At 41.0% G+C, this 13,319-nt stretch overlaps 2 protein-coding genes across 4 annotated transcripts in view; both read left to right on the top strand.

Moving 5' to 3' along the window:
* The window catches only part of prr36b (proline rich 36b), a 34,476-nt gene extending 28,974 nt beyond the window's left edge, over positions 1 to 5,502 (top strand). For all 3 annotated transcript variants that reach the window (XM_058050392.2, XM_058050391.2, XM_078797399.1), the window contains one exon: positions 2,220 to 5,502. In XM_058050392.2, the coding sequence (XP_057906375.2) occupies positions 2,220 to 3,160 (941 nt within the window). In that variant the 3' untranslated portion in view covers positions 3,161 to 5,502. The remainder of the gene's footprint in view (positions 1 to 2,219) is intronic.
* Positions 5,503 to 8,902: 3,400 nt separating this feature from the next.
* Positions 8,903 to 13,319, top strand: part of LOC131103823 (serine/threonine-protein kinase N2-like) — a 29,007-nt gene continuing 24,590 nt past the window's right edge. The window contains exon 1 of the mRNA XM_058050415.2: positions 8,903 to 9,368. Within this exon, the coding sequence (XP_057906398.2) occupies positions 9,342 to 9,368 (27 nt within the window). The 5' untranslated portion in view covers positions 8,903 to 9,341. The remainder of the gene's footprint in view (positions 9,369 to 13,319) is intronic.

Raw genomic sequence — 13,319 nt, forward strand, 5'->3', positions numbered from 1 at the left:
GGCTAAAATACAAACCTCAGTTAAGCACAGAAGTTGTGACTAACTAGCCTATTATTTGTCATTTTGAGGCCATGAATTGTTCTTCATCTCTATCGCAGCTTTTACACTTATAGTGGACGTTTGGTTAAACTCTTTCAACAATATATTGCATGTTTAACTAGCAAAAACTGTGTACTACCTGATAACTTTGAAGGAATTCTGCTCTAGTTCGTAAAGTAATGGTTCACACTAGGTTGTCTTTCAAAATTCCATTAAAACATCATTGCAAGGCATTGTTCCTGTTTCTTATTTGTCCAAAGTCTTCCAGCTGCTCCTAATTACTGCCCTTGTGTTTGTGTCACTTTTATTTGTCAACGCATTTGGTTTCCCATGGCACGTCCCGTTCTGACCCATGGGAATAACTGGTAAACAGGAAGTGATGCAACATTTTCTACAATGGTGTTGTATCTAAAAAAAATGGAATTTTGTCAAATCAAAGAGTTTCTCTTGAACGTATTCCTAGCACCCTCCAGCATGCTCATTGCCTTCATTCATGGTTAGATCAGAATCAACATCACATTCAGACCTCATCGTTTTAATGTGCTGTGTGGAGTTTTCTGGGTTTATATCTACATGTCTGAAAAGTATTCACTGATACTTATAGGTTATCACATGGTTTGTCTGGTATCAGACCAGGTGTCACAAACCATGTGATGATCTTATTATCACATACTATTATGTATTACATGTATTATATCTAAACAGTGTAAACACAATAATTGCAAAAATATTTCAACAATAATATTTTATCAACAGTCTTATCTTATCAATGGCTGACAATTAAAGTTCCATTAATCAAGTTTGGGTTTTTTGGTGACTGGAGAAGCACTAGGCACTAAGCACTCGTGTGCTGTTCTCTGATTGGTTGTTTCACGGGCACGATACCGGAGCAGCGCGCTCTGAGTGGACAGCTACGGGGGCTGATACTGGACATGGTTAAACTCTATATTTTATCAGTATCACTGCCCTGGGCTTTGACACAGTATCATTTCGGCCTTTTCCCGTATCATTCATGGGCGGTTTCTAGAGTACAGGGCCAATTCATACTGTAGTATGTGATAAAATATACTATTGATTAGCTTTGGTATCAATTTGCTACTTGATTCCAGAAGTTACGAGATGGAAAAAAATTACTACTGGACAACTTTGACCAATATAATAGCCTGATACTGTACACCGCACAAGCCAAATATCCACAACACGTTTGCTATGAGATTATTAACAGCTCAGATAATTCCGCACTAACTCACAAAAGTGTATAAATACTGGAATTTTCCTCATAGCACTAGCTTTCTGGATGCATCTGAATGATGACTTTCCAAAAGACCAACACATTTGTAATTTTTGTCATGCGTGTTCCGTGACCGACTCTCCCTTTTCCCAGCACTCCAGAACCTTTGTCATATCACCAACACTGCATGTGCATACTGTCCCTGCATCCTGTCACCTCTGTATGGTACTGGGAATCTGGGGTTTACTTAAGTCTGTTACTGACTTACCTTTGGAAGTGCTCTGGCCTCTTGTGGTTATGGTTTTTACATTAGGTTTCCTGTTTTATTGTCGGATCAGGGCATTTGTCAGGTAAAAAATTTTTGCTTGGTCTAGTCTGAAAGCACCAAACAGCCTGAGAGACCGGTGCTGTCTTTGTTATCCCCTTTTGTGTCCTAATATTGTTTTCATATGTATTTTATGACAGAAAATGGCTGCTCTTCTGCATGATAACAAGATAATAGCAGAATCCACTTGCTGTCCAAGTGTTAGCATGCATATGCAGCAATTTTTGGTTGCTACAATACTACGTTATGTACTTTTATCAGGGATGTTAATTTACTTAAATGAGTCCTCTGATGCCTGTTTTTGGAACAGAAGCCAGTTGCCTTCTTTGTCCTCCAAATGCAATAAAATAAACTTAACTCACTGTAATTCAAATGTAAATACTCTTAAAATGTGGCTGTGATAGACTTTAAAGAACATGTGTTTACTTATATTTTTTACACTGTATTGCTTATTGTGGCAACTGTTTCTATTTCATGGAATTTTTCCATTTGAGTTGCTCCTTCACCTTTTGTGTCAGATCTCTCCTGAACCCATTTCTTCCTCCTCGCCCTTGTCGTTGTGCCACCCGTTCTGTTTCTGCATGCATCTAATGGATGCACCAAGTGATCTAAACTGTCTCACAGGAGACAAGAAGAGAGAGGAAGTGGATGACTCATGGCTGCAAACACGCTCACTGGAAGACAACCAGAACCAGAATCACTCCACCCCGGTTCCCATAGCCAACGGTCACTATCTGGCACTGGTTCCGGGCAACAGGAGGCCCATCGATCCAGCTGTTGCAGCACAGTTTGCCCAAATCGCTCCACCTTTCATTGAAAGCAATGACGATTGTGGCGCACGTGGGGAGCAATTGCGGCGCCTGGTGCAGCACCAAGAGAAGCTTTGTGAAATGCAGCACCGACAAGAACAGGAGCGTCAGAAGAGGCAGTGGCTGGAGGAGGAGCGTCTCCGTCTGGAGCAGCAGAAGCAGCTGGAGAAGCAGCGGAGGGAACTCCTCCAGTTGCAGCTGCAACAGCAGCAGCAGGAGCACAGACACCGCAGGCAGGTCCTGCAGTGGCAGCTGGAGCTGGAGCAGCAGTACCGCATGCAGCAGAAACAGATCCAACAACAGCAACAGCTGAGGAGGAGCCCAACCGGAGTCATGCTCTCACCATCTTCGGGCCTGTGCACTATCTATGAAGCCATGGAAACCAGCGACGAGGATGACGACGCCAGAGGAGAGCAGAACAGGAACAAGCAAGGGAGAAGGCAAGACTTCCATAGGCAGCTGTATCCGTTGCCTCCTCAGGAAGTTGAGTGGAACAAGAAGGTGGACATTGTTCAACAGCTCATTAACCAGACCCTAATGCTGTCTGGGGATGGAGGGTGCCCACCCCTACTTGTACTACCCGTGGGGGCGGGGGGCACCTTGAATCGCCTAGATAGCAGCAGGTGGCCCAACCTGCTGCATCAGTTCAGTCCTCCTGATGCGACAGTCACCTCTGTTAGCAGCTACTCCCCAGACAGCCAGGGGGCCTCCTCTCCTGGAGACTGGACTGTGGTGGAGGTGGAGACCCAGCACTGAGGTGCAATACAGGCGCCTAATATGATATTCTTTTGGTCATTATATAAACCTAATCCAGTTCATATGCACAACATACGTATATCATGCGCTGTCAGCTTGTCATCATCCAATCAAAGCATTAGCAGCAGTTTGGTTGCAAAACGGAAGAAGAGGAATAGTAAGCTGATTTAATTATTTTTTACATTCCACATTAACACAATAATTTAAGATAATTTTATCTTAAAACAGATGAAACAGGAAGTTAGCTTAAAATTAAAGGTCCATCATCGAATTTTGTGCTTTTCATTGATTCTAGGGCAGGGGTCTCAAACTCAATTTACCTGGGGGCCACTGGGACTAGGGTCTGGGCAAGGCTGGGCCGCATCAGGTTTTCCAAAAAAAAAAAAAACGCATTTATTAAAAACAGAAAAATATACAAACTTTTTCAGTGCTTTGGTTCCGATTTTCTACAATAAAAGCTCTGATAAAACATTCCACTGTTCTCAAATAGCTTAATTTTTATTTTTCTGCACAAAATAAGATGAAAAATAAATAAATCAAGAATAAAGAAAATCAATCAATCAGTAATAAATAAATATAATAATAATAATAAAACGGCAAATAATAAAAACTTAAGAAACCACATATAGTTGGTGGGTAGACAAATTATTTTTTTCAGATTAAAATGAACAAAGCATTATTAGAGCCCTGTAGACATGACAAAACACGACTATAGTCACATTTATACTCTTTTTATTTACAACATATTGCGCAACTGCAGGGTCTTGGACACATGCTAACTCGCAAACTAGAGAGCTAGCGACCTAAACAGTAGCCTTCAAGTTATTTCCTTTAAAGTTAAATAGCCAAAAACTTACCACTTCCACATGGAGAGGGAGGATAACTATTAACGGTTATTTAACCATTAACATTTTCTGGGTACATGATACCATACAGCATCCATATCAAACTTGCGCGGGACGCACTAACATTAAACTTTCATATCAAGGCGGGGGCCTCAAACTAGTGTCCTGCGGGCCATATCTGGCACGCGGGCCGCGTGTTTGAGACCCCTGTTCTCGGGTGTCCTCGGTTTACCACATCCACGTTGCGATGGCTCCGGTGGAGAAATACGAACAAATACAGTGTGTGTCTCGTGCTGGGCGGAAGACAACTACCCACTACTTAACTTTTAGGATGTTATTATGCCTCCAAAGCTGTAGTGTGCCAAAGAAGGAAAGCCATCACCGTAAAAGTTATTATGTAAGGATAAAGATTATTTAAGGGGTCATGGTTTCTGTCCGCTGCTACAAGAAGATCTGTAATTGTTATAATTAATCTATTTATTACAGTATTTTATATGTGTTTTGTGTATACTGTGAGTGACTTTGGAGTTCCGACTTTACTCACATAGTCTTGGGAGAGGAACTAGTTTGGACTACCTGTAGTGTAATATTTGATTTTCTATGCCGCTTATCCTCACAAGAGTCGTGGGTATGCTGGAGCCTATCCCAGCTGTCTTTGGGCGAGAGGCAGGGTACACCCTGAATTGGTCACCAGCCAATCACAGGGCACATATAGACAAACAGTATTAATTCCTGTCGATTTACCACAGTTGTTCCAAAGTAACTATTTATTTTTTCATGGTGTTTGGTGTTTACACTGTTATATTTGTCTATGAGACAGTTGTAAGAATCCCTAGGGAAAAACATACCTTAGATCACAAGTGTTGCAGTCATATGACCACAAAGACTTGACTCAATGTAGCATCCTATCATTGTAGACTCTACTGTGTCATTGATTGCTCGCCCCGTAACATGCATATGATGTCTTGTTAGCTTGTTTTAGAGCATGTTCCCTTCCCGTCTTACTCTCAAATGCACTACTTTGCTTGTGGGTACTATGTACTGTACTCTTAATGGATACTTCATGAGGTACATCTGCACAGTACTCCATTTTTTATACAGTTCTTGCAGCTGTGTCTGATGTTGTTGCCAATGAGTTTACAAAGCTATGACAAAATTGCACTTGCTTTAATTATCATGTGTGTGTTTACAGGTAAGTGTTGGTATTTTTTTATAGATGTTCATGATAGTGGACTTCTGAACACCCTCGCAGTGTGGAAAAAAAATGAAACAGACTATTGTGCTGCGTCAAATAGGATTATTTCCAGTCTGAAAAGGCTTTGAGGGCATTCAACGGCTTCCAGTCACTAAATGTTGCTGTGACTTCATCGGACAAGCAGGATTTCATGGAGCCAATAGAAGCATCAGTCATGGAGGACCAAAACGGGGTGTGGGAGAGATGAAGGCCCTCCTTGTTCTGTCATGGGAGGAGGGTGCTGTGGTAGACAGGGCGGGCAAGGGGGGAGTGGATGGGGGGGGTGAAGGGTGGTGTCAGGGGTGCAGTTGTTGTCATCCCTCTCAAATTCCAAAGCTGTCGCCTCATTTCCTGGGTCGGCCAACATTCAGGGAGTCGCCAAGGTTACCAATGATGTCATGGTGAGGGAAGAAGAGGATATTTGGGATGAGACAATGCAACACTCTGGGGAGGCAGCTGGTGGTGGTGTGGGGGGGGGTTGTAGGGTGGGGGAATCTTTATTCTTAATCTCTAGTCACTATCTGTTTAGGCTTTTTATACTCTGTGTTCCATAGACTATTTGTGTAGGCGGAATTTTAATGAAGGATGTGCAATAATGTAACACAACAAATACCGACACACTTTAAACACAAAAATATATTATCACTGTGGTATAAAGCCGTAATTGTGTAAAAACTGTGGACATTCCAGCAGTGGTACATGTATGCTGTACATTTAACTGCTATTATCATGTTTTTACAATGCTTACCAACTTTCTGTGAACAAAATATGTTGCCTTTTGCAAAATACAGCCTATTTCATGAGAAGAAAAACACAAAAATGTTTTAATTTGCAGGGCTGTGAATGTGGAAGAATTGCAAAAGTGTGGGTATTTTTTTAAAGGTCTTGCGACAAATTGCGGCAACCTTTTCTCATATAGACCTCTTATATAGACTTTTGGTGACTTAAGTTGGATTATGTGCCTGCGTGACCACTGTGACATCCTCTCCGGCGCCATATTTTTATAGCTCGCCCTACGTCATGTGCAGTTATCCACTCGAACACTAGGGGCAGTGTTTTTCGGAGAAAACCTTTCACCTATCAGCTTGTTTAGCTTTCTTTATTGTGAGAAACCAATAGCAATTAGAGAGCAAAGAGAGATTGAGAGTGTTCTCGGATGTGGAACTAAGAAATGTTATAATTAGTCACTTTCATACATAATTAATTAGTCGCTGGACGCTGTCTGATCTCGTCATAAACAAAGGAAAGATCAATTATTATACCTAATTTAGCCACGATTATGACAGCCAATAGCAACATTTCTCACTGAGGTGTTGGCAACACTGCAGTCACGTGACTGCTCCAGGCGATGGCGTCCCCAAAACGGCAATGTGTCAGGTAAGCTAGCTAATTTCCAAAAGCTTATTTCTCTGTCTTTACAGTTTAATTTAAAGAATTTAACAATTAATTGATTTAACAATTCTAACGCTTTAACAAGGTGTTCACTATCATAATACAACTCTTCCTACCATATTTCTTGAATGAATTCATATGAAATACGCTAGGAAAAACGTCACGTATTGCATCTCATTAGCATTAGTGATTAGTGATGTCATTTAGTCGTTTGCATAAGTTATTTTCAAATACGGACTACATGGAAGTAATGTACTATGAAACATATTTGACATTTAGTAGTACTTTAGGGGGAAGAAAACACCAGAAATATGCTACATCGCACATAATTTTACTTGAAGCAGAATTATATTTGACTTTATGGAGTAAATCTATTAATGTACTGTGCAGAAGTCACAAATAGCACACCGCAATTGTTGTTCCTGTTTTTTGAAATTGTGTAAACAATTCGGCTTCAACAAATTATAGATATATAATAAAATAGCTTATGTAGCGAAAAAAAGGCCACCTGTGAGATGTGAAGCTGTGTCATAAAAACGACAGCAGCGCCCCCTAACGGCTGCTTTGGATGTGCAATAGTTTTGTGTTTTGTATTGACGTTTAACAATTTCAAACTCTACTTAAATATGATGCTTTTTATGACGTGCTGCTATTAGAAATTGTTTTATATGTAAGACGTTTATAATTCTGACATAACATTTGAAAGCAGTATGCATACTGTTCTAATATTTTTAATTGCATAACAATTTCTACTTGATAATACCAAAGTGTGATTTAAATATGGGTAAATACTGCTGCTATATTTTAGTAAAAGATAATATATTTAAGTAATGCATTGAGTAGGTTTATACTGGATTTATAAATCATTCATTGTATATACAATGCCTACTTGGAAATTTGATATAACAACAGGATATATAGTAGTTCAAATGCAATCTGTAAAGAGCAATGAAGCACACCCAGCACTTGCAAAGCATGCTTATATGAGATATAGCTATAGAAAATAATTGTACAATAATTGTATTCCGCCCCTTTAGAGTTGATGTATTCGTGTAAAATGTGTTTACGTTCAAAGTGATGTTTTGTGGAAGTTTCACACCGACATCTTTTGTATTACGCATTTTTAGTGTTTTGTCATTTTGCCAAATCACTTTCCATATAAAATGCATACAAAGCAACTGTTTATTGAATAAAGTTGTATGAAGGCTGTTTAGCTGTCTTATTTTGTCATGCACGACCAGGTATATTTTATTTGTAGATACTAGTCTCACACGTATAGTCAAGTTGTGACAATGAAAAAAAATTGGATGTCATGAATTGTATCCCTAATGATGTAAAGCTATATATTTTATATAATACATAAACTATATGAACATTTTATATTTTAATACTGATGACATATCATAGAGCTGAGTGGTTAACGTGCAGGCCACACAGCTAGGAGACCGGAGTTCGATTCCACCCTCAGCCATCTCTGTGTGGAGTTTGCATGTTCTCCCTGTGCATGTGTGAGTTTTCTCCGGTTACTCCGGTTTCTTCCCACATTCCCATACATGCTAGGTTAATTGGCGACTCCAAATTGTCAATAGGTATGAATGTGAGTGTGAATGGTTGTTTGTCTATATGTGCCCTGTGATTGGCTGGCGACCAGTCCAGGGTGTACCCCGCCTCTCGCCCAGCTGGGATAGGCTCCAGCACCCCCACGACCCTTGTGAGGATAAGCGGTAGAAAATGAATGAATAACATATCATATTAAAATATATCCCTAATATAAATGTGCTGTTCAGCTACTAAAGACACCCTGTTGTAATTTCCTCATGTCAACAGGTCCACTGCTCTACTGCATGAAGCTACCACCATTAAACACGGTTAAAACACAGGAAATAATGCTAGATTTTCAAAATAATGCACCATTTCGCCTATTGTGGAAAGGTGTTTGGAAGGACAACATATTTTGTTATTTCTGTCAATAATAATTCACTAAAGTCAGTCTACCTATATTTGTCTTTAGTATTTGTTTATTTGGGTTTCTATTAGTGTCCACTTCAGCAGTTACTATGCATATTCACATATTCAGTATATAGGAAATGTCGTAAAATGTTGTGTTTTATTCACAACAAATGTAAGACAAAAGCCCTTGTTAGTCCTGTAATTCATTTGCAATGTACCCCCCTCCTCCCCCCATATACTTTACCTGCGCATTACTTTGAAAGTGTGAAACGGAAGCATTGTCGCCTTCGCACTTGAGGTGACTTGACGTTTGTTCCGCCCTCCCTGGCGGCGTCACTCAGCGCCTGTCAGCGTTCAACGGATCCCGTCCGGGAGTGCTGTGAAGCCGACAACATGGGCTCAGGTGCCCGTGGGGAGTGGACGACAGCGCGGCGGTGACTCCCGGTGGATCCTTGAAGTGTGTCCCCTCCGTAGGATGAGCAGACAGGCGGGACAGGCTGCACTGTGTGATGCAGCTCAGGGTCCACCAGGAGCTGACGTCCTGCTGCCAGGAGGCGAAGGTCCACTCTCCCTCTCTCCATCTTCTGTCAGGGTTTGTGCTGGTACTTCCTCCAACTAGTTTCCGTGGAGTGTACTTTTGACTGCTGCACATCCAACGTTTGCCCGTTTTTATTCACTTGTTGGGCACTGCAACGAGGACTTGTACCATGATCTGAGCTTTAAAGTGAAGCAAGCAGTAATAGAAGTCAGCTGGCAGCACATGATGGCCAATAACAACGAGATACAAGTAAGTTCATCACTTTTGATGTTAAGTGTTTGATTCCCACATTACTTTATGATGATGGAAATTCCCCTTTATTACATTCATAAGGGTTAGTTTTACCCTACTGATGATGTGTTGTTGCAACACTAATTCATGTAGAGTGAGATAACATTATTTCTTTGTAAATGTATCAAAGCGATACATCACAGAACACAAGGGAGGATACCAGTCAAAAGTCTTGGGATTTCCTAGTCTATCAGTGAATTATCCCTCTTGCATAGTAGCTTTTGGGTGTTGGGTGTTATAGCTGCTAAATGAACACCCACTCCATATTTTTGTCTACTGTTCTGTCCCATATAGACAGAACCAGTTTAAAGCTGAGATGCAACTGGTTTAAATGACTGACATGTTTTGGTTTGTGATAGGATGGACACTTTGACTGACCAACTGTCAGACAGCAGATGCCAAGTATCTCTATAGCTTTAGGAAATTAGACAGTTGTCCATCGGTATTCGCCACCTTGCACTTTGAATTTTATGGTTTTTCAAAAAAATTTAAGTAATCATGCTGTTTTGTGGTTTAATATGACCTAATGGTTAGTAGGTGACATATTTGTTGTGCCTAAATGACGCATTTTCAAGCAGAAAAATGAATAAATGAACTAAAATACAAATATTTGGCATTCAAAGACTGATGTACTATTTGTACACTGGTCACTCGGTATCGGTGGTGCTATTGGCACGTTTGGAGAGACATACAAGGATCAGACTTGATCGCCAGAACAATAGGCATTTATTGCAGGTTTGAATGATCTCAAAACAGGGTCAATAATCCCTAATAAAAACAAGTTACTTTTGCGGCTGTAATCCACGACAAGCTGAAACTCAACTATGCTGTCACTTCCTTTCTGCCTGTCTTTCAGGTCTGCCAGGAAACACATTTAAGCTTATTTATGTCTTAAATGCCTTATTTGTTCTTATTTTGTCTACTTTATTGGGTATTATAAGTATGAAGGTGAATATAGGGGTGTTATTTTACTGCTAGAAAGCTCTAATAATGACACTACTTCGGTCATACAGGTTTGTCTTCTATGCTCTAACCACAGAAATTGGCTCATGAATGGCATCTAGCATACAAACAATCTATGTGACTGAAGCCGGAAGCTAACCACGGTTGTTGAAAGCCTATGTACCGTATAATACAGTTCAGTGTTTACTCAGAAGTTTGCTTTCCATGACAGCGACACTGTGCGGTCCACTCCCACACAGTCGTTGGCCTCAGGTAGAGGCGGGTGTGAGTCACTGTAAGGGGTTGTGGTGTCATAGGAGGTCAGGTTGCAGTTGTCCTGGTGTCTGTCCAATTCAATGTGCAGTGGAGGGAAACATTAAAAATGAATAGCTCAGGATTAGTTGCCCATGATATAGTTAATAATCACTGCTGTACTGGAACCTATTAGTCTTACAATAGACAATTATGAGCGTGTTGTGGGTGAAATTGTAAGCACAAACTCTTTTGTGTAATGTGTGAACCGCTGAGGACGTTTGACGGGGTTCACCCACCTCGCCTCCAGCGCCCACACTGGTGTGTAAATGCGTGGCGGCGAATTGGCAGCTACATGTCCGTGAGTCAAGCCCAGGGCAGCTGCGGCTACAGATGTGGTTACAGATCCTCATATCCACATAAACACTCTAAATATCATTCTGTTGCAAGTGTCCTAATTATTGAAACCGGCATTGTTGAGCATTCCTGTGCTGCAGTGGATGCTTTTCTGCCCACTCTAATGTATTCAGCGATACTGTCATCATGGTGACTGCAGACCAGCAGGCATGCAGTGAGCGATGGCAGATGGAGATCAAGGGGGCACAGTGGTAACGGTGATGGGTTGAACTTGCTGTGTGAGTGGATCGTGACTCTACCGCTGTGCTGATTGAGGTCGCTTGATCCCACTTGCGTGAGGTCTCATTCAGCTTGACACCCATCATATACAGTATATATTTGTGACGTGCAACATTAGATGACATCCCATTCAATAGTTGATAACACCATGGGGATGAGATCGTTGAAGGCACCGTTTTTTGTCGGCATGTAAACCCCTTTGAACCAAGGTTTATACTTTTGAGCTGCCGCCATTAGTAGTAGTGATATCATATTGGATAAGCACATATTTACAGATATAGTTTGTCAAATCCAACTTTGTGTGACTTATTACCTTGAAGTGTGCACAAAGTACAGTAGTATACAGTAGCAGTATACAGATGTTTTTAATTGGGGAGAGGTTAGATATTTGTAAGATGTTGATGTGTTTATTTGGTTCTATACATTAGAAATGACATAATAAACCATGAATTAAGACCTAACCTGCTGTCTATGAAAATGAGGATTATGCAGATGTGTAGGTGCAGGCGAACCAAATAAAGTTCAGGTCACAATAACATATTTCTTCAGTTAAAAACACGTATTTCATACTCATAGTGCGCCTTAACTATTTCCCCCCGTTTAGTTTGCTTGTAGCCTGTTTATCTTTTTGGCCGTCCTGCTTCGGATGACTTGAGGGGTGTAAATCAAGCTTCCTGGTGAGGACACGAGCGCTGTGCTGAGCTGATAACGTAACATTCACTTTGGGGAAGCTCCACAGTCTGCAGCCTCGCTCATGAATTGTTTATTTCTTTTGGGTTTTAAACCGTAAAAGCTCTGCATGGGAGAGGAGCTGTCGCTGCTTCTTTTCCTGGGTGGAGAAGAGCAGCCAAATTACTTTTGTATTGATCATATGGCATGATGGAGGCGGCCTCTTCCATTTTCTTTAATGGCCTCGAAAGACTTCTGAGAGGGTTCCTCATCAAACCCAGCTGATTGTCTCCCATGTGTTATAATACAGTACACTGTGATGACTTGGCTCACACTCATAGTCCAATGTCTCCGGCTGCGACAGCAACATTCAGAGGGTGTATACTTGATCGGGTCACTAGTATGTACCCCAAAAGTATCTTTGTTTTGTAAGCACTGATCACAAGCATACAGTATGTACTTTGTGTTATAGCATATATGCATTTAGGCATGCATTAATTAAAAAGGAAGTGTGCTTTTGGCATGAAGTGCAGTCGAGGTTATTGGAGAGGAGAGAGATCTAAACTGGTATGCTGGAGCCTATCCCAGATGTCTTTGAGTGAAAGGCAGGGTACACCTATAAATGCTAAAAAAAAATTTAACCATTAGAGCCCTGTACATATGAAATAACATCCCTATATTAAACTTTGTAATTTTATTATCTAATATAGTAGACATGGTAAGCAATAATAAGACATAATAACTCACCATTACCGCTTTGACAATCCTGCTAGTTGTGTTTACGACACAAATTGCGCACACTTATGAGCATAGTACACAATCGTCAGCTGCTGCTTCAACAATAGCTAACTCATTAGCCTCTAATTTGTTTATTCTAAACTTCATTCATTCATTCATTCATTTTAAACCTCACGAGGTTTGCGGATGTGCTGGAGCCTATCTCAGCTGTCTTTGGCCGAGAGGTGAGGTACACCCTGGACTGGTCGCCAGCCAATCACAGTGCACATACGTATAGACAAACAACCATTCACACTCACATTCATACCTATGGACAATTTGGAGTCGCCAGTTAACCTAGCATGTTTTTGGAATGTGGGAGGAAACCGGAGTACCCGGAGAAAACCCACGCATGCACAGGGAGAACATGCAAACGCCACACAGAGATGGCCAAAGGTGGAATTGAACCCTGGTCTTCTAACTGTGAGGTCTACGCGCTAACCACTCGTCCACCGTGCAGCCCTATTCTAAACTTAAGAATGTCAAACGACAAAATAAGAAGCCAAAAATGTACCACTGCCACACGGAATGGGAGGAGGTTTTTTTCATGATATGATGTCGGACTGGCTTCAGGTTAAGGTAATGTGATGGAAAGCAATGTCTCATCAATGTAACATTACTAACGCGTCGTAC

Source organism: Doryrhamphus excisus, linkage group LG16 (genome assembly GCF_037039965.1).
Source record: "Doryrhamphus excisus strain RoL-2023G ecotype Guam linkage group LG16, RoL_Dexc_Guam_v1.1, whole genome shotgun sequence".
Classification (NCBI taxonomy): Eukaryota; Metazoa; Chordata; class Actinopteri; order Syngnathiformes; family Syngnathidae; genus Doryrhamphus; species Doryrhamphus excisus.